This window comes from Rana temporaria, chromosome 1, assembly GCF_905171775.1.
Source record: "Rana temporaria chromosome 1, aRanTem1.1, whole genome shotgun sequence".
Classification (NCBI taxonomy): Eukaryota; Metazoa; Chordata; class Amphibia; order Anura; family Ranidae; genus Rana; species Rana temporaria.
In genome coordinates this window covers 317,992,989-318,019,530 of record NC_053489.1, presented here as the reverse complement: position 1 = coordinate 318,019,530, position 26,542 = coordinate 317,992,989, and the positions used below count along the sequence as shown (strand labels likewise).

At 41.2% G+C, this 26,542-nt stretch overlaps 1 protein-coding gene across 1 annotated transcript in view; it reads left to right on the top strand.

The window, feature by feature from the left end:
* Positions 1-26,542, top strand: part of FOCAD (focadhesin) — a 268,287-nt gene that overhangs the window by 50,268 nt on the left and 191,477 nt on the right. Inside the window, exons 7-11 of the mRNA XM_040359573.1 lie at positions 11,266-11,470; positions 21,655-21,861; positions 22,005-22,092; positions 24,729-24,937; positions 26,112-26,372. Of these exons, the coding sequence (XP_040215507.1) occupies positions 11,266-11,470; positions 21,655-21,861; positions 22,005-22,092; positions 24,729-24,937; positions 26,112-26,372 (970 nt within the window). The remainder of the gene's footprint in view (positions 1-11,265; positions 11,471-21,654; positions 21,862-22,004; positions 22,093-24,728; positions 24,938-26,111; positions 26,373-26,542) is intronic.

Below are 26,542 nucleotides of genomic sequence, written 5' to 3'. Positions count from 1 at the left end.
AAAATTTCTTTAAAAATCTGGAGGTTTTCCTTTTTCACTTGCAGCTTTCAGAATTTGTAAAAGACCCCTTAAACCATATGTAACGGAACCCCAAATGGAACAGGGGTTAACACCGTTTTAAGATATTCCATTCCGAACCCAAGACGGCTATCAACACTCCACAATCCGGCGAACACGACCCATACGAATTCCCCCAGTAACGAGACACAGCTCTGTTTGAGGTTCATAACGAATAGACTCTTTAATGAGAAAATCAGGCTCTTATATACAGTTAGTAACCAAAATGAACAATGACCCAACTCCACCCACAACATTACACAATGAGCCCCAATACACATCTTTTTGGTAGACAGTATGACTCCAGGCTGCTGAGATAATTTACATGAGCTAATTTACTACAGTTTGATGTCTCAGACACATGACCTTTAGACTGTCTGTTAACTTGCAATACACATTTATCACAGGACTCCTTCACACAATACAGGGTCCATTAGCACAAGCCACAATGACGGATCCTCAGCGCCATCCTAGATTCATTTACATCACAACAGACGACATTAACTACTTGCCGACCGCCCACCGTCGTTATACGTCCTCACTTTACGGTAACGGCAGCAGCTGCTGCCACAATCGAGATATTCATCTCTTGTGTTAAAAATTGTAAAATAAATAAAAATATATGCGAAAACCCAAAAAATTGTTTTTTAAACCCCCCCGTCCCGACGAGCTCGCGCGTAGAAGCGAACGTATACGCGAGTAGTGCCCGCATATGAAAACGGTATTCAAACCACACAAGTGAGGTATCGCCGCGATCGTTAGAGCGAGAGCAATAATTTTAGCCTTAGGCCTACTCTGTAACTCAAAAATTGCAACCTGTAGAATTTTTTAAACGTCGCCTATCAAGATTTTTAAGGGTAAAAGTTTGACGCCATGCCACGAGCGGGCGCAATTTTTAAGCGTGACATGTTGGGTATCATTTTACTCTGCGTAACATTATCTTTCACAATATATAAAAAAATTGGGCCAAATTTATTGTTGTCTTATTTTTTAATTTAAAAAAGTAATTTTTTCCCAAAAAAAGTGCGCTTGTAAGACCGCTGCGCAAATACGGTGTGACAAAAAGTATTGCAATGACTGCCATTTTATTCTCTAGGGTGTTAGAAAAAAAAAATATATAATGTTTGGGGGTTTTAAGTAATTTTCTAGCAAAAAAAAATGGTTTTGTCTCGTAAACACCGACTCTGAAAAACAGGCCCGGGGCTAAAGTGGTTAACACCTAACAGTATGTGTCCCCACATTGAATGAGTCACTCTTTCAATTAACCTGTTGAGTTCAGAATCAACAAACAGTAATTAGTTCTTTAACGATATCCTGGAATATATTGTGGATAATCATTACTGCCCCATCTCAGGTAGTCCAAGATATTCTGACTGTCCATTATTTTCTGGCTCATGCTTTCTAAGAGCTTCTGGGTCCCACGGCCTTACCGTTACACCATACTTTTCATATTTTCTTAAAGCAAGTAGCCAGTAGAATAAAAAAATTGCACAACTGTTTATCAAAACAATATTTGTGCTAAAAATACACTAAAATCATTAATAGTGGATTAATGCATGGGAACATTTACAAAATTCCTGCTAAATGCCTAGTAAATAAATAACAAATATTTGTATATTTTAAATTGCACTTTTTTTGTGAAATGGTGGAAACTGAAAGTATGCAAAACTGTAAACAATGTACTCTCAAAATGTGGAGGATATAATTTTTTACATGCAGCTTTCAGAATTTGAAAAGACCCCTCAAATTAGAAATTTTCGGTAAGCACATAACTTGTAGAACAAAATAAAGTGATAAAGATTTTTTGGACCCCGCAATAATTATGCACATGTTTATCATATTGCTATTTTCACAAAAAATGCACTAAAATCATTATTGTGCACATAAACATAACTTACATAATTCCTGATAAATTACTACTAAAGCATCATTTACATGTGGCATACTAAAGTGTACGCTCATGGAGGGCCATCTTCCGTGCAACCCCCGTACAGGCAGTCCAATTTATGTCAATTGGGATGCAATGGCTGCACAGGCATAGCTGCTGTTCCCAATCTGACATCCGTGTGGGTGTGGGTACATGACCCCGTATTCAGACAGTGTGAGCTCAGGGACATGCATGCAGACCTAAATGGGTGTAAAACTGGGCGAAACAGCTCTGTTCGTGCAGTTGCTACATCCCAATCTACATCAATGGGACTGCCTGCACAGAGATACATGGAACACCTGTGCATCCCTGTAAAGGTACACTGTGTGTGAACAAGGCCTTATGGCCCCTTTCACACAAGCAGATCAATCGGGTCTGCCTGTTCATTTTTCAGGCAGGCCCAATCGGGCCACCTATTCTCTATGGTGTGGCTGATGCATATGAACATGTGTCCGTTTACACCCACCTGCATCCTATCCAGCCCGCTAAAAACAGACAGATGGGGATCCCATTCCCCATCCATCTAGGAGATCAGATCGGATGGTATCAGATGGGTGGTCCGTTTCCATCAGACTGCCTAATGGGGGGCAGCGGGCTGTGTCCGTGTCCCCTCTGCATTAGCTCAGCGGACACGGACCTGTCATCCGCCTGCTTAGTAACCAGCAGAGGGTGCCGCCCCCCTGCAGGGACCTGGATATATTTTTTTAAGTTATTTAATTAAAAAAATGGGGGGGGGGGGGGGTTGGCTTGGAGAGTGTCCCTTTCTCTGCAGCACTTGACATGAATGAATAAGGAATCTGTATAGAGATTTCTAATTCATTCATAAAATGACAGTCTGATACATAGTAACACATAGTACATAGTTTACTATGTATCAGCTGTCAGTGGATATAGGAGTGATCACTGCCTATGTCCACTGTACTACAGGTGGGGGGCTTGGTAAACATGTTTACTAAGCCACAACTTTATCCCCCCGCGCTCCCTAAGCCTGCAGATGGCAGGAGGGATGCTGGTGGGAGTGCCAATGGATCGGGGGTACAGGAGCAGTACAGGCGGTGATATGACTGGCGGGGGGGGGCACATCTGGATCTGCCTCCCCCATGCAGCACCTGAAGCCGGTGGGAGCAGCAGAGGAGGGATGCTGGCTACTGGTGGTAGCTGCAGGGATCGGGTTTGCGGGGGGGGGGGTCTGATCGAGTGGAGGGGGGTAATCGGTGCTGGGGGGAAGAAGGGGTGAAGGGGATAGGAAAGGAGAGTGGGGCGGGGGTAGTCTTCGGTGGAAGGGAGCGTTCACATTTGAGGTTAACACTGATCAGCAGGTTGTAATCTGCTGTTTAGAGTTATAGAATTAAATCTATTACATTGTATACACTAGTGTGGGGCTAAGCGCTTGACTCACCTTAAAATTAATAAGGTTAAGAAAAACTGACATTCTTGGTAACGGGGATGTTTTTAATTTGTTACATCCCTAGAAAATACATATTCCTAGTGGATAAAACCGTTATTCCAATAATGGATGTTCAACATAGAATATTAGTAGCCCTAAATGGAAGACTTACAATTGAGCTTGTCAGTCTGAAAAACTAGGTTTGATTCAATAGGTGACAAGACCATGATTAAAAAAAATTCAATGGTATAACAGGCGTATTATGGATCCTATATGCACATCCTGCTGGTTAGCGTTTTAGTTAACATTGTTCTTCCCCTTTTAATCTTGTTTTGCAGTCCTAACACCCCCCCCCCCTTTTTTATCTTTTTTTTCCCCTCCTTTTCCGGTTTCTTTAATCATTCTTCTAAATTTCCTAACTGTTTTTTTTTCTACTGGTCTTCTAGCGTAGTCTTCTACATAACATAAAAAATGAAGCTTATTTGGCATGCCCTCATACCACGAAATGTTGGTTGACTTTTTTTTGTACATGTTAATAGAAGTTTATTTGTTGGACGTGTATAGGGTTTTTTTTGACAAAATATGTGCCAGTGGAGGGTGTCCTCCTTGTTAAAAGTATATAGCACAAAAGAGTAAATGGTAAACTTTAAACACCCCTCCAGTAAGCACACAGATACATTCATATATAGAAACCCCCATAATGTTATTTCTGACAATACAATGTCTAAAAACTCATATCAAATGTCGTATTCATACCAACAAGCATTGTCCACTGCAAATATGCATGGCTATTGGTCGAAATAGAGAGCTTAGGTCAACCTGTTTCGTGGAAATCGCTGCTTCCTTTAGGACCTCCTGTCTCTCACATAAGTACACATGATCAAAGAAATATATTCTATAGATAAAGGAGACATATGTATAAGTTACAAATTAGGGTTGTCCCGATACCACTTTTTTGAGACCGAGTACAAGTACCGATACTTTTTTCAAGTACTCGCCGATACCGAATACCGATACTTTTTTTTTAATGTCAAGTGACAGTGGCATGTTTTTTTTTTTTTTTTTTACCGTGATTTTTTTTTTTTTTTCGAGGGGGGGGGGGGGGTAGTGGATTGTCAGTGTTTTTTTTTTTTTTTATTTACATTTTATTTTTTTAATTATTTATTGCAATTTTTTTTAATCAGCCCTGTTGGGGGGGCTTTGGTGAGATATCAGGGCCTCTGACATCTCCCCTCTGAGACAGGGAAAGGGACTAGGGACACAGATTCCCCAGTCTCTTTCTCAGCAGCCTCAGCTGCGCTGAAAATGAATGGACAGAAGACAGCCGCTTCTCCTTATTCATAAACTGAAACATTGTAAACACAGTTTACGATGTTTCAGTTACTGACTCTATCCATTCAGAACAGTAGGGAGCCAGATTTACTGGCTCCTACCTCCGCTCTCCATCCTGACATTACCAGGGGGTGGAGGAGGAGTACGGAGGGAGAGAGAAACACGGAGAGGGACACTGGGGAGAAGGAAACACCGTGGGGGACACGGAGGGAGAAGGAAAAACCGAGGGGGACAGGGAGGGAGAAGGAAACACCGAGGGGGACAGGGAGGGAGAAGGAAACACCGAGGGGGACAGGGAGGGAGAAGGAAACACCGAGGGGGACAGGGAGGGAGAAGGAAACACAGAGGGGGACACGGAGGGAGAGACTGCAGCAAAATGGATTGGGGCTGGAGGAGGACACGGGACAGTCAGCGGTGATTGTGTGTGGGGGAGTTACAAGCACCAATCACCGCTGATTTTAAAGCAGTTGAAAGCCGCGCGGGGGGGGTGAAGAGAGAAGCGGAGAAATTACTTTTAAATCTATACAGCGGTGATCGGTGCTTGTAACTTCCCCAAGCACTGATCACCGCTGACTGTACAAGTATCGGGTGAAGCATCTGGAGCATTTGCCCGAGTACAAGTACTCGGACAAATGCTTGGTATCGATCCCCATACCGATACTAGTATCGGTATCGGGACAACCCTATTACAAATCATCAAGAAACATAATTTAGTTTGTTTATAATGATCATTACGTTTTAAAGGTACATGATATCTGTCCACAAAGAGAAGCTTGGGGTGGAGAGGAAAGAAGAACAATATATATTTTTCCGGAATGAGTTCATACATGTATAATATATATTTTTCAGCTGCCAAATTGTTTACGGAGATATGATAGTGGGAAACCATGTGGTGTTGGTAAAAGTCTTGCTGGCCTGTGGGAGAGTGATCATCCCCAATGTAGAGCTCTTCAGAGGATGTAAAAGATTATATAGTAAATAATTAAAGGAGCATATGTTGATAGCTGGTTGAAAGTAGGAAATTGTGTTAAGGGGTGTGAGAGGTTTGTAAATGAGTGTATAATGACGAAATGCAGCATAATAATGGTTTAACAGATGTGGGTAGATAAGCTTGAGATGTAAGTAAGATGGGAAATGTTGCCTGATAGGCACTCACAAACCTATTTGTTTTTCACCTATTTGTAAGGCTGTATATTATTTACTATTTTGGTATTTCATTGGGAAGTAGACAGAGAGGCAGGCTACAATGCCTTGGAAAATAACGCATGGTATCAATACTTTGTTTTCATGACCTTTTATTTAAAACATTTCCTGTCAATTTATGCAAATTGTTGCCCTAATATCATGGTATTTTTTCATTGCCAAAGGGCTTAATAAAACTTCATAATGGGGGGGGTTAAAAGGTGATACTTGGGAAAAAACATGGCACGATTTAGATTTGCTTGGACCCCAGACACTTAAGAAGGATGTAAAGTAGGAGCACTATAATATGTAGATATACTAGAAAACCTAACTAGCATGCTGTTCTAGATTGTACGTTGGGATATTGGTAAATGAAGCTACACAATGATATTATTATTATTATACAGGATTTATATAGCGCCAACAGTTTGCGCAGCGCTTTACAACATCAGGGAAGACAGTACAGTTACAATACAATTCAATACAGGAGGGATCAGAGGGCCCTGCTCATTAGAGCTTACAGTCTAGAAGTTCTGTGCTTTCAACATTTAACACACTGCAAGGAAGTTTATTTGTATCCCCTGCCACAAGATACCTGACTATAGTTTTTTAAACTTTTTCACACGTTTTTAAAATTTTTGTCCAAAATGGGATACAGAGCAATGGCATATATTTCAAATGAGGGGAACATATCTGTTCACTAAAATACATTATACACACGTAACAATAATGGAGGTACAAGGTTTAGATCAGCCGATCTAGTTTCCATAAAGCCAATTATCATGTTAAAAGACCTATGAGCTACTGGACTGAACAGGGGAGAGGGGAGAAGAAGGTAGCAGCACAAAGTTCAATGTTCCAATTAGTAACATCTTTATCGATAGCAAAAGTGGAGTTTTTCAGTAATTTTTTCCATCTTTTCCAAGTCAGATTACTAAATGAGACAAAATAAAGGTCACACATTTTGATAGCCTTCAGCTTCTAGCACTGAAAATATTATGCTAAATGGCTGGCCATATGTAAAGCATTTCCCCCCAAGAGTGGCGTCAGAGCCAGATCATCCAAGGGCAACCTAGACAGGATCCTAGAAACTGGTGGATGTCCATGGGGCCAAATTAGAACATTTATTCTCCTGAAGTAAACCAGAAGGACAGAGCAATTGGTCAAAGCTGTGCACTTGCCTGTCACTTTACAAGTCTGATGGAGCCATTCCAGTACAATTAGTGCAAAAGAGGCAGCTTTCCTTTGCCTATTGCGTCCTTATCAATGTCATTTGAAAATAAGGGGGTAGGGGGTCAAAGCATCTACCTTGGTTGGATCCTTTTTCTCCCTTATGCCCCATATATACAATCCTAAAATCGGACAACAGAACGTCCGTTTTTTTTTTTGCATGCTAGTCGTATATCAAACCTGAAGAGTTTTTACTAAAGTTACGAAAATTCTCATCTGACAGAATAAAAAATCGGAAGTGATGTCATGTGGTTTAGTGTATTTGTATTGTATTTTCAGACGACAACTGTACTGATTAAAATGAAAATTATACGATCTGGTCTCCTAAGAGAACATTTTTCATGTTTGTCCGATCAGGTACTATCGGATGAACTGTTATGACTGGCTCGAAAGCGGTATTTTTCATCCAATTTTCAGATTGTGTGTGTGTGTGTGTGTGTGTGTGTGTATGGGTCAATACTCTCTGGTGGCGGTGTTTTGGAATTTTTGCTGTTGAGTTGTTGTTTTTTTTTATGCATCATCTAATCTGCAGCTGGGAAAAATGGTTGTTCCTATGTCATGTTAAGTGACTAGATGACAGAAATTCACCAAAGTAGCAGAAAGTATACTGCTGATCAGGAATGATTGTGCAAATTGAAGATGAAAATGTCCACAACTTTTTTTTCTTTTTCTTTTTATTGCAGCATGGTGCTAGAGAATGTGAGATCCCCATGCAATATTTTTAAGACCACATAAATGTTGTGCCATATTATGTAAACTATATTCAGGTTGTGAAGTTTTTTTCTTAATAGTACCTTTTAATAAAACTGCATAATTTCCTTGTTTACTGAGAAACGGAAAGCCGTTTTTCTCTAGACTTGAATTCCAAGTGAGTTCAAATTAGATGCTTGCCATCCATTTTCCTCAACAGATTTTGAAAGTCTTTACGTTTTATTTTCAATATGGCACAATTAAAGCCATTACTTTTTTCTGAATATGGCTTTCAGTCCTAATTATCTTTAACTACATGTAGTGTACTAATTGAAAAGGCTGTCAAACATCTACCAAAGGCAAATCAAAGTGGAGGAGATCTTTAAATTACTATGCTTGAGTAGAAAACCATCCCTTCTAATGGCATAGGATTACAATTTCATGAGAAAAGCATTGTGCTTCTCTATGACAAGAAAGCAGATGCAGCTCAAGGTCATGCCACCTACCCTGGTCAAGCTGCAAGCTAAATAGTAAAGCAGGACTGCAAGATCATTAACCACTTAAAGACCCATTAAATATGGCTGCCAAATTACAAGCTCTCAGATCTGGTTATCTGGTAAAAACTGAGAATGGTGTATGCATAGGAGGAAAACTGCTAACCAAACCAAAACATATCCGCTTTCAAATAAAGGAGATAACGACTATAGACAAAATGTTAAAATCATTGGGAAATCCTCAAGTGGGCACTCTGACCCCAGATACAAAATATGATTCTTTAAACACCAAATGTAGTGGCTCCAGCAAAGCTTGTTGAGTAGTGAAGCCATCTAAATCTTTATTTGCCCACTGCAATTATGGTTAGAGGTCATACTATAATTTTCTTTGTGTACTTGCCAAGTACACAAGTGAAATATAAACTTTTATGAGTAGCATTAGGTGGTTCCATAACGGGTTTATGTAAGAAAGATATATGTAAGAACTTGTCTATTCAGCTGTTGGAATACAGCTTTAGCTGGTTGCCGACCAGCGTGCGCCGATGTACGTCAGCACAATGGCACGGCTGCGCAAATGGGCGTACAGGTACGTATCCTTTAAATCGCGGCTTAGTGGGCGCATGTCACTGCATACTCCGTGAGTGTGCCTGTGGGTCCTGCGGACTTGATGTCCGCCGGGGGCCTGCGATTGTGACAAGGAGCTGCAGAATAGGGAGATGCCTATGTAAACAAGGCATTTCCCTGTTCTTCCTAGCAACATGACCGGTATCTACTGCTCCCTGTCATCTGGGGCAGTGTCATGTTGTTGTGAGACCACCCCCGCCCACAGTTAGAATCACTCCCTAGGATACACTTACCTCTTGATCGCCCCCTAGTGTTTAACCCCTTCCCTGTCAGTGTCATTTACACAGTTATCGGTGCATTTTTATAGAACTGATCGCTGTATAAATGACAATGGTCCCAAAATAGTGTCAAAAGTGTCCAATGTGTCCGCGGCAGATCGCCGCTATTACTAGTAATTTTTTATTTTTTTTTATAAAAATGCCATAAACCTATGCCCTATTTTGTAGACGCTATAACATTTGCGCAAACCAATCAATAAACGCTTATTGCAATATTTTTTTTTTTTAACCAAAAATATGTAGAAGAATACATATCGGCCTAAACTGAGGACATTTTTTTTATATATATTTTTGGGGGGAAATTTTTTTTCAAAATTGTCGCTCTATTTTTGTTTATAGTGCAAAAAAATAAAAACCGCAGAGGTGATCAAATACCACCAAAAGAAAGCTCCATTTGTGGGAAAAAAATACATCAATTTTGTTTGGAAGCCATGCCACACGACAAAAACTGCTCTCGTCAGGAAGGGGGTAAATTCTTCCCGGGGCTAAAGTGGTTAATGAATAATTAGATTCACCAGTAGTTGTCTAAAATGTAGCTTTGGTATTAAAGAGCCCGTACACACGATCTGACTTTTTGACAACAAACCTCTGACGGACCTGTTTTTGCAGACAATTTGACCGTGTGTACGCTCCATCGTATAAACATTTTTGCTTTTTCATTGGACAAATGTTCGCTGTGAGAACAGACAAACTTTCCGGCAACAAATGTTCGATGGAGCAAATCCAATCTAGTGTGTATACAAGTCCATCGGACTAAAGTCCAAAGTACAAACATGCATGTTCAGAACCAATGCTAAAGATCAGACAACAATAGCAGAAGTTGCCCAAAGGGTGGCAGTAAAAAGTTGGCTGAAAAAGTCCTGCCGTGTGTATGCATACCAAGTTCACAGACAATGCTCTTCGGAGCAAAATCCACGGATAAATCGGATGGATGTCCGATCGTGTGTATGAGGCTTAAGACTTTCATTGCGTTGTATTCACTTTTCATGTTCTTAAATGAATTTGTTAGTAAAAATACTTTTTTTGTGCGTGAAAATTAAGAAATCTTGGTTGCAATCAATGGCCCACATTTGTGGGAGTATTTTGTAGTATAGTATCCCATAGAAAATGTTTATTCTTTAAGGAAAGTAAAGGTTTTCTGACAAATTTGTTGGGGGTGTACTCATTTATGCGCAGCACTGTATATATAGCTGAAAGTTTATTTTCAGGGAAGTGTGAATTTTGGTTGTAAGATCTAAACCACCTTGTCTGTTTTTGACCAGGTTTAATTTCCATTCTTGGAAGCTTCCCATATGCAGTTTAGAATGACCACAAGGCCAGTGTACACAGCCGGGGATTATCAAGGGAGGGTTCTAGAAGCGGCTCCACTGTTGTTGTCCGAAGCTGCCAAAATCAACTCCACATACAGTGTACAAATTGGCACGCACTACAAAGCTGGCTGAGCTCTGTCTAGGGATCTTACCCCTCCACATGACATCATGTATAGCTGGAGGAAAGTGGTGGTCTTAGATCTTCACAAACATGATAAATCCATCAAGTTCCATAGTTTTCTGCTTGCAGAAGGATTTTGTGGAAAGAATAAAGAAAGAATTTGCACCTTTTAAATTGCTTTGCAGCTTTTTGCAGCCTCCTCCCGTCTACATGCATGTAATCCTCAGGGCAGCTTTCCTAATAGTGACAGTGGACCATGTATAATTGCATTGAAGTGGTGACTTGTAGAGACAGGGTAATAATGCAGGAGTACAATTGGAAGATGATGCCTATGCATTTTAACATTATAAGAGTAAGTGCCTGTACAAGGACCTTGGTTTCATAGGACTATTGGGTTTTATTGTAATGAAAGTTGCAGATTTAAAGATATTGGAAATGTCTTTTGAAATAATATTATATATTGATGTGAAACTTCATGAGACTTTGATTGCTAATTGCTTTCCTTGAAGTATAGATTTATGAAGTATCTCTTAGGAAACAAACTAAATATCTTATTGCTGTGTTGTTTTGTATAGAGACACAATGCTAAGAATTTTATAAAGAAATTGACATTAAGCATCTGTTTTATTGCAGGGAGCAGCCCTCCAGTGTTTATATTTTAACACCGTTTCTGAGGTATTTGTATTGTGAGCCATCACAACTACAAGAGTACTCTACCTTCCGACTGGGAATCTGGAAAGCCCTTCTACAATCAAATAGTGGTTGTAGCACTCAGAGACCCTCAGAATTAGAAGAGGAAATCCTCCGCCTGTTCCTTGAGATGATAAGCTACATGCAAGTAAGTGCTTGTTAATTTTGATCTCAATTTAATAGTTGAATATTGAAAGCATGACCATTTTACAAGTGCATGCTAATTTTAACTCTATAAGCGAGTAAGTCAATTAAGGTTGAAAATTGCATGCATTGTACAGACTGTTAAAAACGTTATAATGTATTTTTTTATGATTGTTATGGACTATAAACTAAAGTGATACTATACACACACTGTTTAATTTACATCGTCCCTTATATTTCTGTATGTGGATAATGGCAGTTTAATTATTTTAATAAAAGAAAAACATCCTAATCGATATACTGTACAGCTATCACATGACTCAGATCTTTCCCAGCCTGTCTGCAAGGAAACATTAAAGTGGTTGTAAACCCTATTTTACAACCTTATGCTACAGGTAAGCCTATATTAAGGCTTACCTGTAGCTAACGAGGATATCTCCTAAACCTGCACGGTTTAGGAGATATCCCCTGTCCCCTGCATGTGCCGATGTCATCGGCACATGTGTACTGGGGAAAACTGAAGCAATGACACCTATGTGCCGTTGCTGCAGTCTCCATGACGTCATCGTGGCTCCGGCCAATCACAGCGCCAGAGCCGCGATACCCAGAAGTAACTCCGGGACGACATGTCGGCGGCCGGAGGGGGAGACGAGGACCGCTGCGGGGGCTTCAATCTGAGGTAAGTAATACATAATGAGCTAGTATGTTATGCCTTTGTCTTGCAGCGTTTTTTTTTTTCATATTTTTTTACTACCTCTTTAAGGCTGCATTCACACTTGCCAAGAATCTGTTCGTGATTTGAAAATGCTGATTTGTAAATGGCAAAATTTGGGACTAGCATTATGGGATGCTATTTATTTAAATGTCACCTCAAATAGCAGCGCAGGTCTGCCGCGCGAATTGCGGCAACACGCGTGACGGGAAGCATGTAGCCCATAAAAAGTTCTAGAGCTATTTTTGGGTGACATGCTTCCTGTGATGAGTGTTGCCACGATTGCAGTGTGAATAAATGGCATCTTAAATGTGAGTCCCGCGATTTGCCATTTACACATCGGCGCTTTCAAATAGTAGGCAGATTCTAGCTTCAAAACGCTGAAGTGTGAATAAAGCCTGACAGAAGGAGCTTCTAGTCCACTGCTGCTGGTCACATGTTAAAAAAAAAAAAAAACAGCCTTTGAAATACAGAGTAAAAGTAAATAAATATTATCATTAAACTGTTTTAAAGTGTCATACAATTATATATTTGAAATCAAATCTTTATTATTTTGTGTAAATCACATGATGTGGGTGGGTTTCTGCTAGTCACAGGTTGTGTCACACACCTCCAGCCTGTCTTAGAGTAAGAGAGAGTTGAAGCTTCTGTCCATTTACATTGCATCCGTGAAGTATTCACAGCTCTTCACTTTTTCCACATTTTGTTATGTTACAGCCTTATTCCAAAATGGATAAAATGTATTATTTTCCTCAAAATTCAAGAAACTATACCCCCTAATAATAACGTGAAAGAAGTTTATTTGAAATGTTTTTAAATTTATTAAAAAATAAAAATAAAATCCCATGTACATAAATATTCACAGCCTTTGCCATGACACTCATAATTGAGCTCCGGTGCATCCAGTTTCCACTGATCATTCTTGAAATGTTTCTATGACTTGATTGGAGTCCACTTCTGGTAAATTCAGTTGTTTGAACATGATTTGGAAAGGCACACACCTGTCTATCTAAGGTCCCAATGTTAACAGTGCATGTCGGAGCACAAACCAAGCAATGAAGTCCAAGGAATTGTCTGTAGACTTCCGAGACAGGATTTTATTAAGGCAAAGATCTAGGGAAGGGTACAGAAAAATGTATGCAGCATTGAAAGGTCATAATGAGCACAGTGGCCTTCGTCATCCGTAAATTGAAGAAATTTGGAACCACCAGAACTCTTCCTAGACTCTTCCTTTGGCCAGGCCAAACTGAGCATACGGGGAGAAGGGCCTTTGTCAGGGAGGTGACCAAGAACCCAATGGTTGCTTGGACAGAGCTTCAGCATTTCTCTGTGGAGAGAGGAGAACAACTATCTCTGCAGCACTCCACCAATCGGGCCTTTATGGTAGAGTGGCCAGGTGGAAGCCACTCTTCAGTTAAAGCAGTGTTTCTCAATTCCAGTCCTCGGGCCCCCCCAACAGGTCAGGTTTTCAGGATTTCCATTATTTTGCACAGGTGATTTGATCAGTTTCACTGCCTTAGTAATCACCACAGCCTTTTCATCTGAGGGAAATCCTGAAAACCTGACCTGTTGGGGGGGCCTGAGGACTGGAATTGAGAAACACTGATTTAAAGGCACATGACTGGAGTTTGCCAAAGAGCATCCGGAAAGCTGTCCTATGAAACAAAAATTAAACTCCTTCGCCTGAATGACAAGTGTCATGTCTAGAGGAAACAAGGCAACGCTCATCACCTGGCCAATACCATCCCTACATTGAAGCATGGTGGTGGCAGCATCATACTGTGGGAATGTTTTTCAGCATCAGGAACTGGAAACTAGTCCGGATCGAGAGAAAGATGAATGAAGCAATGTACAGAGACATCTTTTGATGAAAACCTGCTCCAGAACGCTCTGGACCTCCAACTGGGGTTGAAGGTTCATCTTCTAACAGGACAATGACCCTAAGCACACAGCCAGGATAACAAAGTGGGTATAGAAAAACTCTGTGAACGTTCTTGAGTGGCCCAACCAGAGCCCAGACTTGAACACGATTGAACATCTCTGGAGAGATCTGAAAATGGCTGTGCACTGACGCTCCCCATCCAACCTGATGGAGCTTGGGAGGTCCTGTAAAGAAGAATGGGAACAACTGCCCATAAATAGGTGTGCCGGGCGTGTAGCATCATACTGAAAAAGACTTGAGGCTGTAATTGGTGCCATAGGTGTTTCAACAAAATATTGCGCAAAGGATGTACATTTTTTATAAATTTGCAAAGATTTCAAACAAACTTCTTTCGTGTTGTCATTATGGGGTATTGTTTGTAGAATTTTGGAACAAGGCTGTAACATAACAAAATGTGGAAAAAGTGAAGCGCTGTGAATACTTTCTGGATGCACTTGAATATCCCGCCCCCCCATTGTGTTTAGCTGGTTAGTGGGCATGGAGAAGGAGGGAGAGAGTGGGCTGTCATTTTATCACTGTGTATGCACCCAAATGTGTGACTCTATAGTCACCTGGGCTGCTTAGATGTGATAGGGAGGAAATGCTCAGAATAGAAAGTCACTGAAAACTGAGCAAATGCAGAGTTGTCACTACAGTGGCACAATCCCTAGCTGAATTGGGGACATTATTATTATTATTATACAGGATTTATATAGCACCAACAGTTTGCCTAGCTCTTTACAACATGAGGGCAGACAGTACAGATACAATACAATTCAAAAGGAGAAATCAGAGGGCCCTGCTTATTGGAGATTAAAATCTAGACGGGAGGGTCAAGTGAAACAAAAGTTAATAACTGTGGGGTATGAGCTGATGGGGAAAATGAAAATACAGTTGTTAGATGTGGGTAGAATAGGCTTCTCTGAAGAGGAGGGTTTTCAGGGTTTGTCTAAAAGCTAATGGAGTAGGAGATAATCGGACAGATTGGGGTAAGGAGTTTCATAGGATTGGAGAGGCTCTGGAAAAGTCCTAAAGATGAGCATGGGAGAAGGTGACAAGGAAGCTAGAGAGCAGGAGGTCTTGAGAGGAACATAGAGAACAATTAGGTTGGTATTTTGAGACTAGGCAAGTGATGTAGCTGGGGGCTTTGTGGATAGCTTTGTAAGTAGTAGTTAGTATTTTGAATTTTAATTTGTTGGCTGAGCAGGAGCCAGAGGAGGGATTGACAGAGAGAAGTAGCAGACAGAGCGATTGGTAAGGTTGATGAGTCTGGCAGCAGCAGTCATGATGGATTGAAGGGAGTGATAGACTAATGTAGAGGTAAGCCAATGAGAAGAGAGTAGCAGTAGTTGAGGCAAGAGATGACCAGGGAGTAAATTAAGAGCTTTGCTGTGTCATTGGTTAGAAAGGGGAATATTTTGGAGATGTTGCAGAGGTTGGGGCGGCAAGATTTGGACAGTGATTGGACATGGGGCTTAAAGAAGAGTTCAGAGTCCAGGACTACACCTAGGACCTTGGCATGCTGGCATGGGCTTATAGTTGTGCCATTGATTTTTGACGGAGAGATCAGGTGAAGGGGCACGTGGGGGAGGAAAAATTATCAGTTCAGTTTTGGATAGATTGAGTTTGAGGAAGTGGTGTGACATCCAGACGGATATATCTGTTAGTAAATTAGTGATACATGAGGAGACAGAGGGAGTGAGCTGAGGGGTAGAGAAATAGATTTGAGTGTTATCAGCGTAGATATGATATTGGAAGCCATGGGAGGCTGACCTAGGGAGGAGGTGTAGATTTAAAATAGGAGAGATCCAAAAACAGAACCTTGGGGGACCCCAACGGAAAAAAGAGGAGGAAGTAGAATTGTAAGTAACGCTAAAGGTGTGATTTAGATAAGTAGGAAGAGAACCAGTGAAGAGTACAGTCATGGAGACCAAAGTTGTGAGTTTTTTGAGGAGGAGGGGGTTGTCAACCGTATCAAAGGCAGCAAAAAGGTCCAGGAGTAGGAGTACATTTACATGTCCATTGATTTTGGCTGTTAAGTAGATTGTTTGTTAGTTTTAGTAGAGCAGTTTCTGTGGAGTGTTGAGGACAAAATCCAGACTGAAGGGGATCAAGAAGGCTATTCTCAGCAAGGTGGTCGCTCAGTTGGTTGTAGACCAGACGTTCAAGGAGTTTGGATAAAAAGGGGAGCAAGGAGATGAGGCATAGTTTAAGATTGGATGGGTCCAGTGAGGGCTTTTTAAGTATAGAGCTGACTAGTGCTTGTTTTAGAGAGTTGGGGAAGATGCCAGAAGAGAGGGAAAGATTGAAATTATGGGTTAGAGAGTGTAAAATAGAGCCTGAGGGTGAACGTAGCATTTGAGAGGGAACAGGATCCAGAGGGCAGGTAGTTTGCTGGACCTTGGCAAGAAGTTTAGCAACCTCGTCTATATTGGTGAGGTGGGTATGAAGTGTAAAGCGTGGAGGGTATCTGAACAGCAGAGATCTCCTTGCGAATTGTATCAATCTTCTGTTTAAAGTAATTGGTTATCTCCTGGGAAGTTAGTGAGTTAGTGGGTGGAGGCAGCAGAGAATGAGAGTGATAAACTAGGTCTGCACTGATAAGACAGCGGGAGCTTCCTGAGTTAATTTTTCATATTAACAAGCTGGTGATTGGTTTCTGGGACTACCAAGCAACCAATCACCTGGAAAGTTAACTCCAGAGTCTCCCGCTGTCTTAGCGCTGCTGTGTGTGTCTCGTGTGTTCTCATTCAGCTTCCTGCTCCCAGCTCCGCTCTGCTCTTAAAATGTCTGCTGGCTGGGTGCCGGTGAATTCATCATGTGCACTGGCAGGCTGGACATTTAGTGGCGGCTGGCATGGTGCGGGCCGTAAGTTGCTGACCCCTGATTTATGGGGGGGAGGGGGGTTAAAACCGGTGGTGGGAAGGCGATCTCCTCACCACCGGTCAAAAGGCAGTGTTTTACAGTAAGAGACTCAGAGTAGCAGAGGAGAGGGACATATGCATTTGTTAAGTTGAGGGGGCTGGGAATGGGGGTGTTTGCACAGTGGACTCCCCAATTTTGCAGCCTTTGGTGTCCTTCTTCAATTGAAGTGTAAAAGGAGTGTGTGTAGCTGTAGCAGTCACAACCAATCTACCACCTCGGTATGTGTGTGTACATCAGGGGGGTGGGGCTGCTAGTGTGGCCACAGCAGGGATTGGCTACTTTACATGGGGTCTTCAGGACCCCGCAGCCCTGCGGTATTCACTCTGAATCCTGTCTTTAACCACTTCAGCCCCGGGAGAATTTACCCCCTTCCTTACCAGAGCACTTTTTGAGATTTAGCACTGCGTCGCTTTAACTGACAATTGCGCAGTCGTGTGACGTGGCTCCCAAACAAAATTTACGTCCTTTTCTTTCCCCACAAATAGAGCTTTCTTTTGGTGGTATTTGATCACCTCTGTGGTTTTTAATAGATAGTTTTATTGCATTTTTTATTTTTTTACTAGTAATGGCGACGATCTGCGTTTTTTTTTTTTTTATTGTGACCGTGACATTGCGACAGGCATATCGGACACTTTTGACACATTTATGGGACCATTCACATTTATACAGCAATTAGTGCTATAAAACTGCACTGATTTACTGTATAAATGTGACTGGCAGGGAAGGGGTTAACACTAGGGGGCGCTGAAGGGATAAATATCTTCCCTAGTGTGTGATTCTAACTGTAGGGGGAGGGGACTCACAAAGGGAGGAGACCGTTGTGTGCTCCTTTGTACTGGGAACACACATCGGTCTCCTCACCTGACAAAACTGTGGATCTGTGTGTTTACACACACAGATCCACGGTCCTGCCGTGATTGTGGGCAATCATGGGTGCCCGGTTGACATCGTGGCCGCCGGGCACGCGCAACGGGTCCTGCGCTCCGCCGGTGGCGTGCACGCGCCCCCTAGATGGCCTGGAGGCCAAGGACGTCATATGATTTCCACCCAGGATGGAAGATCCCATCTGTGGACGTCATATGACTATGGGTGATAGGGAAGTGGTTAATATCTCACTCCCAGGATTTGTGTGAGATATTGAGTGACAGAATCGGCAAAGGCAGCTACAGGGACAGCACAGTTCACTGTGCACCACGGAGTCCTGGCTGGGTGGCGGGTGAACTGTGAAGGCAGAGCTGCCAACATTCGGCAATGAGTAATCGCTCAGGGAGCCTCAGTGACAGGTGGACAAGTTACAGGCAGCCCAGCAGACAGGAGGAACAGAAAGGTGCCGCCCGCAAGACCTAACCGGTGCCGCTCAGCCCGAGCCCCACTGGCGCTGTTGGTACCAAGTTGTCCACAGCTAGAGACTGCAATTACCATCCTTCCTCCACTGCTGCAGCTCCCTAGACTGTGTCAGATCTGGCCTTGAAGGTGCCCGCTCAGTAAGACGGCCCTGACCTACGAGCAGGATGTTTAGTGGTGGTGGGTAGGGTGCAGGCCGCAGGTTACCGCCCTGGGTCCTACATCCTAAATTGTAACATAACATGTATACGCAAGTCGAGATGAATTTGATATCGGACATGCCTAAGGTACAGAAGGCAAACTGGTCATATTAAATGTCCTATAAAATATATTTTTATGATGTATATCATGTTTAGTACATGTAGTTGGTCACATTCAACTGGACTTGGTCTGTAATGTTGAAGATTTGTTGAGGATGTTTCATAGCTTACCAAGCCAATTCTTCAGTTCCTTTTTTCTTAGCGTTACTGTTGCTGTTCTTTATTGTTGCTGCAAACAGGCAGTTTATAGCGCCTTGATTTTTCTGGGGATAATATTGGCAAACATAGGTTTTGAATGTGTAGCTAGTTAGTGTAGGTGTTTAGAAGGGGGGTGGGAGCTGTTTTAAGCTTGGTTAGTTCTGGCCTCGAATTTCCATTTTTAAATGCTACCACCCCAGCACAGAAGTTCAAACTTTTTAAACACCAGTGACTGAATGGTCGTTACAGGTCAGTGACTCATTAGATGAAGAAAAGATTAGGAGATTTCAACTTTAAAAACATGTTTGCAGTGGGAGCGCCTATATTTCAATCCTCATAGATAAACAGTTGTATGTTTGAATACAATATACTGTAATTATTTAGATATATATGTAATATGTATGTGTGTATGTATATATGTGTATGCTTGTGTATATATAGTCCAAAAGTATTGGGATGCCTACCTTTACACACACATGAACTTGGTCCTTAAGGTTCAATATTGAGTTGGCCCACCCTTTGCAGCTATAACACCTTCAACCCATCTGGGAAGGCTGTCCACGAGGTTTAGGAGTGTGTCTATAGGCATGTTTGACCATTCTTCCAAAAGCACATTTGTGAAGTCAGGCACTGATGTTGGATGAGAATTTCTGGCTTGCAGTCTCCGCTCTAATTCATCCCAAAGATGTTCTATCGGGTTGAGGCCAGGACTCTATGGTTCTTGCCCACTCTTTGCAAAGGGTGGGCCAAGTCAATATTGAACCTAGGATTAAGACGTCAATAAAGTTTGTGTGTATATACAGGCAGGTGTCTCAATACTATTATGGAACAATTACATTTGACAACAGTGGGACTATGATCATCAAAGAAATTGGACAAAAGTAGTATAGACTTAGTTGACAGGAAGATAATTGCAAAATTATTGCTGTTGAAATCATAATAAAGGTAGTTATCGGATAGAAACCGTATACGGTATGTACAGTTGGAAGGAGCCGCCACATACCAATTTGTCTTTCTATGCATGCTTTAGCATGTAGGATCTTCTACTACTGCTGTGGACATGGATTTGCAAGAAATAGAACCTTGCTCATTAATCAGTCTAAAGATGCCATATGTTTGAAAATATACAGAAGTCAAATTGCACCTATAGTGTAACTTTTATCTTCTGTGGGTGTATGTATACCTATGTGTATGCAAACAGATCATTGTTATCATACTTCATTCAATGAAAAAAAAAACTTTTAAGATTTCTTAAGTGCATATTGAATGCTTCAAGAGCCCATACTTCCATTCCTGGATAAAATTGTCAATGAAAATGTCTTACATTCTGTGTCACTCACTGCATTTCCTAACACGCATCACTAGAGCTGCACTTGCAGGGGATAGATATACTTTTCCACAAGGTCTTTTTCAAAACAGGCTTTCGAGGTATAATCATACTCCATGTGAACATGTGCAGCCTATTATTTTTTTTTTTTAACATGCATAGTGATTCAATAATGCAGCCTTTATCCTGTCTAATGTAATCTTATCAGGGGAAACTGCTGGTGGTGACTTTAGAAATCCATTCATTTCTCACCTAGTTAACACACAACTACTTATTGGCTGCCATTCTGTGCCATCAGGAAAGTGAATAGTTCTAGTTACCCCATATTACAATTGCTTCTGTGTTACAGTTAATTGATTGGCTCTGCTTTAGCATAGTACGTGGAACAAGTATACCAGTTTGCAGACTTTGGTTAATTTCCTCTTTGTTTTTATACGTTGTTGCTGTGTAAGGGTTAATGTTTGCAGAGGCCACAGGGATGTTGGGTAGCGTATGCATAGCATTGATTCCAGATTTCCCAACAGAGCAGCTGGTACACACAGAGCAGTCCAACTTGGAAGGTGGGAAATCTCGCCATCCGGCATATTGGTCAGATGGCTGTCATTGGCATACATCTCTTTGGCTGCTGTGTTTCGTTGCCAGCTGCACGTGAAAAATGCACCATAGTAGACAAAGCAACTGTTTTGCAGAGACTCGCATGTTTGTAACATAATGGGAAAACACTCAGATCATAATACACAGCACCATAACAGTGTATGCATGGCATTGTTCAGCTGGTCACTCTAGCTGTGGCTTTTAGCTGTGTGTGCGACTTGTTCTAGTATGTAAAAAATGATGGACGAGTATCAGTATGCAGTATATAAACTTAATTCAGACACCTAATGGTTTTGTATAGTTCTCTTCAAATCCTTTAGCGCCTGTTCACATTGGTGCGACTCGTCATGTGATTTGACAGTTCCAAATTGCATGACAAGTCGCACCCCATTGGCTTAAACTCGGTTTATCAAGAGGGTGATGTGTGGATTATTTTCACAAAGAATGTGCTTAGATCTTTAACAAATTATTATTCTTATACAGGATTTATATAGCGCCAACAGTTTGCGCAGCACAAATTAAAATTATTTTCCCCACATAAAATTTTACAGTTGCAGCGTGATTTTGTTTTTTTCATTGTTATTTATGTTTTGACTGTAAATATAGCTGTGCAATTACACATTTCACTAAGGCAGCCAAGTCTAAAATGCAAATTGACTTATACAGAAATGTTTTCTGTAGCTTTAACATATCTTTTTGTGTAGAGTAGCCCAGATAGGGGCAATTTTTTTTTTCCAGTGAAGCAAAATATTCAAACCTCTGGTTAGTACCACCTTCAAGCAGGCTTGGCATATATTATAAGCTGACTTTCAGGAAGGACACTCCTGGACAGAACATGTATAAAATGCTTTATGAATGAATTAGGCTTTCATATGTCTCGACCAAATCCATGCTTTCTATTACACAGCTTGCAGACTGGACCCAGATCACAGAGGTGACCATGTACATGAAGGATGTGTGTGCCAGCTTCCAGCTACATTCTGATTTCTTTAAAAAAGAGCTCTATCTGTTATCTCTTCAAATCCTGTGTGCATGTGAGGTCAGTTTGAAGATCACAGGAGACTGCTCGACACTCATGAACATGCTGGAACAAAACTTGGACCTGCTGAAAGATGTAAGTCAATCATTTTGTGTAGTTTCTATTTATCTGCCACTTTTATAATTCAGGTGTGTGTTTCGCCACTGCAGTGATTGCAACAGTGCCTTTTGGCTTACATACTATATTGTATCATATTTTGCCTTTGTTTTCTCTTCCAGAGTTTTCCAATAGAGCAGACTTTAGTTGGGCTCAGTCTGCTTTTACTACAGGCTCCTACCAGTCAGCAAAGACAGATGATGAAACTAGGTAGGATTCTTTCAGATGGGGTGTGTTGTTTTTTTTTATTTATTTTTATTATGTCTCAAATCTAGACAAATTAGGAATGATAGTCCCAAAGTTCTGTACTTTTTCTAAATCAATTCAGCAATGGCAGCTCCCATATTTTTATTTTCAATACTTTACTTTAACTGTATTCATCTTTTAACCAGCTGCTGGTCAGGTTCATTCATGGCTATCTTCTATTTTTTGATATATTACTAAAGTTGAACCCATTACAACTTGATAAAAGTAATGTTCTTTACCAAGAAACATGTATTAACCATAAATAATTATGCTACCAAAATTAGTGTGCCTTCAGCATTGTGCCTGTTTATTCTTGCTGGAGGTCGCCATTTTGCTAAAACACAGAATCCCTGAGCAGCAGTAAATCTTTTTTTTAAAGGTATTTATTAACTTTTCACAATTAAAGATACAAAGAAAAAGGGTCACAATACTGGCATATAAGGCACTTGAGGGCATACAAAATCAGGTATCCACTGATATTCAATCAACAGAAACACTGTGCCATAAACAAAGAAAACCCCAACCGACATTCCCACATACACATTCATACCAGCACCACATACAAACCCATATTAGCGTCAAATTCCCAGAGACCCCTATTTGGTGGAAGTTTCCATGCAAAACAATACCTGGCCAATTTGTTGCCGTCCGTCGGAGCAGTACCCCTAAGTTACTTTAGTGGGAAGAAACTTATTGAGTACGCTGTGATGATAGGACATCTCCCCCCAGAAAATCTCAGAGACATCCAACCATGGTTGCCATATTTTGGTAAATTTCTTGGGTATACTTTTATACTGTATATCAACTTAAAATGGGGTAGAACCAGGGCTTTTTTTCCAGTGGGGAACTTGGGAGAACTCGGTTCCACCACCTCTGGCTCAGACCCTTTGGTGCCTGCTCACCACAATCACTTGTAAACACAGAAGTCTGGTTTCTGTGTTTACAAGTGACAGCGCTGCACTCTGTGTGTAACTCCCCTGAACTCTGCACTCTGTATGTAATGCAATCCTGGTATTTAATGCCCCTTTAAGACCCTTCTACTGTTTGTGAAATCTGAACAGGGTCGTGGTTGAGTTCCTGCATCTATTTTTTGAGAAAAAAAGCTCTGGGTAGAACCCCATGAACAATACGAAAGAAAGCATGGGCCGAATAGGGGGCCCACATCCCTCCAATGCAATAAAATTGTTTTACGTGCATAAAATAATATACGTAACAGAGTCCTAGCATGTGTACAAGGACCATAATCATTGAGAAAGCGTAAAATTCCAACTTCCAGGGTGTGAGGTATCGGCAAATGAAGCTTGTGCTTGAAAAAGGGAAACAGAGCGCGGGTACCACCGGCATACGGGGTTGATCGGGAGCCGTTCTCCCATCGATCGCCCCAGGGGAATAGAGCATGGAGGAATAGAAAAGCCACGGGATTACAGAGTGGAAAGGTCGGCTGTTACAGCAGAGTTTACATTATAAATGCCTCCTGGTTACACATAACCCCGCCTCCTGACCCTGCGCCTGTAAGATAGACAGAACACGTCCCAGCATTGGACTGCAATTCTGTCTATCTTACAGGCGTGAGGTCAGGAGGCGGGGCTGTGTGTAACCACGAGCAGAGAGGAGATATTTATTATGTAAGCTCTGCTGTAACAGCCGACTATCCGCGCTGTAATCCTGCGGCTTTTCTCTTCCTCATGATGATCCTCTGCACAGGTGAGCAGAGGATGCAATGGTGGCACAGGTAAGCAGAAGCTGCAATGATGGCACAGGTAAGCAGAAGCTGCAATGATGGCACAGGTAAGCAGAAGCTGCAATGGTGGCACAGGTAAGCAGAAGCTGCAATGGTGGCCCAGGTGAGCAGAGGCTGCAATAGTGGTCCAGGTGAGCAGAGGCTGCAATGGTTGCACAGGTGAGCAGAGGCTGTGTGGTGGTGAATATGTGGTGGAATCCATGTTTTTTTTTTTTTCAATGGGATTGCCTTGGAAGGGGGCGTAGTCTTATACGGTGAGTATAGCCCAAAAGCTATGTTTTCACTTGGAAAAATAGGGGGTTGTCTTATATGCCCAGTCGCCTTATACACCAGCAAATACGGTATTTTTAATGTTTTACATAGCTATACCTGCAAAAGAGGCCAGCATAAAGTGATCTAGCTGGACTTAATTTTCTGACTAAAGTTCCACTTAAGTTGAAGAAAAGTTTATGGCCAATCCTTCTTTCTCAAGATATTACAAACCCTTTGCGTCACTCCCTGTTACCTAATATGTGGTAAAATGTTTTGAGCATGACCTGTGTCTCCTGTTATGCTCTATATTGTTATTTAGTGTAGTGCATATTGTGTAAGAAATTAGATATGTAATTTGGATATCTAATTTAAATTTTGTAGCTCACATTGTAAAGATACCAGCTAGAATCTGATTTGTACGGGCAGCAGCTTCTTTGTCCATTCTAACAGTGTTTTATGGAGCTCAGACTTACTATTGTTTGTGGACTGGTTACAAATAGGAGGAGCAGAGAATACCTACACAAGAGAAAAACAGATGTCTGCATCATGTTTGCATTCCACATACTGTATGGCAGTTAATGTGTTGTTATCATTTATTTCTTCATAGCTCTTAAAATTTTGGAAACACCAGCAGAAAAGAAAATGGTACCCCTAGCCCAACTGTTAGTCATGCCAGTATTGCTGGTAGTTTCATCTTCAGGCTTGGCAGACTGCTTCAGTGTGAAGGATGGAGCATCTTCTTTACAGCAACTGGCCCTAACAATCTTGGAAACAATTCAAAACGTAGACCACATGGAGATGGCAACAGAGAAACTGGTAATATATATATACTGTATATATTCAGCTCTGAAATTAAACTAAATTAACTGGTATATGTACAATTGTTGGCATACGAATGCACAAAATGTTGTAGGTACCACATGTATTCCACTGTTTACAGGTCACATCTCCAGTGCCAGCATATGACTAATACAGTCAAATCTTTTACAAATAAAGTTTTATGCTTTGCAGATGGGCTAAATTAACCTTACACCAGGCTTCACATTAACTGGATTTATCTCTTTTTGTTTACTTCTGTATTCCTTAGATTACTAACTGCTGTTTTTTTTTTCTTTATCCCATAAAGACACCAAGAACAATCTCATACTGATAAAAGTGCCAAGAAAGTAATCTTCGGGGCTCACTACTTTTAGCTCTTAGTGCCCATGCTGGGCTTCTATTTAATAATAAGAGATGCCTCAACATCTTTGGCACTGAGAGATGACCAAGTCCTTAGATTGTTCTTTGAGAAGCACTGGCTTAGTACAATTAGAACATCATACCCAGCCAGTGCATGACATAGTAGCTCAAAATCTTTTGCTAAGAATTGCTTCCTTAACTTTGTGTATATGCTTTTTGTTTTCTTCTTTAAAGTACCTTACATATACAAATACATGGCACCAGCAGTAAAACCGTGCTTCAGAGGAAACTGGCACTTTGCCCAGTCATGGCAAAGTGACAAATTATTGTAAGAAAACCCTCTACCCCCAACTGATACTCCCCACTGGCAGCTCTGTTGGAGCACTAAATATACCTAGCGCTTCCAGGTATGGGGAACCCTCTGACTTTCTCTTCTAATTCAGTCCTGATTCCCCAACGGACAAACAAAACTTTGTCATGTGGATAAGAGTAAAAGAAGACCTTCAAAAGATAGGTATTGCTCACCCTTCCTTCTCCTCTCCTCCCTACCAACAGATTTTCAGAGCATTTTTTGACAGGTACCCACTCCCACTTCCTCAATACTTGCCTTGACTAGAATGTTGTCAATTCAGCCCTCCCTGTACCCTGTCTGTATCCTCATGGGACAAGTTATACATCACAAGAGACTGAATGACCAGTCTTCCATCGCCTATTTTATATATGGATAAAATCGTGAGTTCCTAAAAGTACTTGATTTTGTAGAACCAAGCTTGAATTGTGTTTTAAATATTTATTTATTTTTTCATTCTAGGCCGTAGAGATGCTGTCTTTGCCTGTATCAAGTTGGCACTATACAATAACTGTTACATTGACCATGTTAAAGAAATTTAAAGAAGATGGTAGTGCTTCCTTTGACTGGTTGTCCTCTTTGTCATCAATATTGCCATTCACTACATGTGTTCCTGCGCATATATCACTGTTGCTGGGATATCTTCTCATTCAAGAGTCAGGACACAGTCTGAGAAAAGCACTTATAGTCACCAGTGATGTTGCCAAGGCTGACTCTTCTCAGGTAAAATAATCATACCTTAATTACTGTGATATAGTATTGATAATGTTTGCAACTAAAACCATAAACCTCCTTAAATTGGTTGTAAACCCTCTCATATATGCACAGTGAAGCGAATAGCCTCAGGTAATACAAATCCTCCTACCTAAGTTTTAGTTGCTTATTTGCAGTCT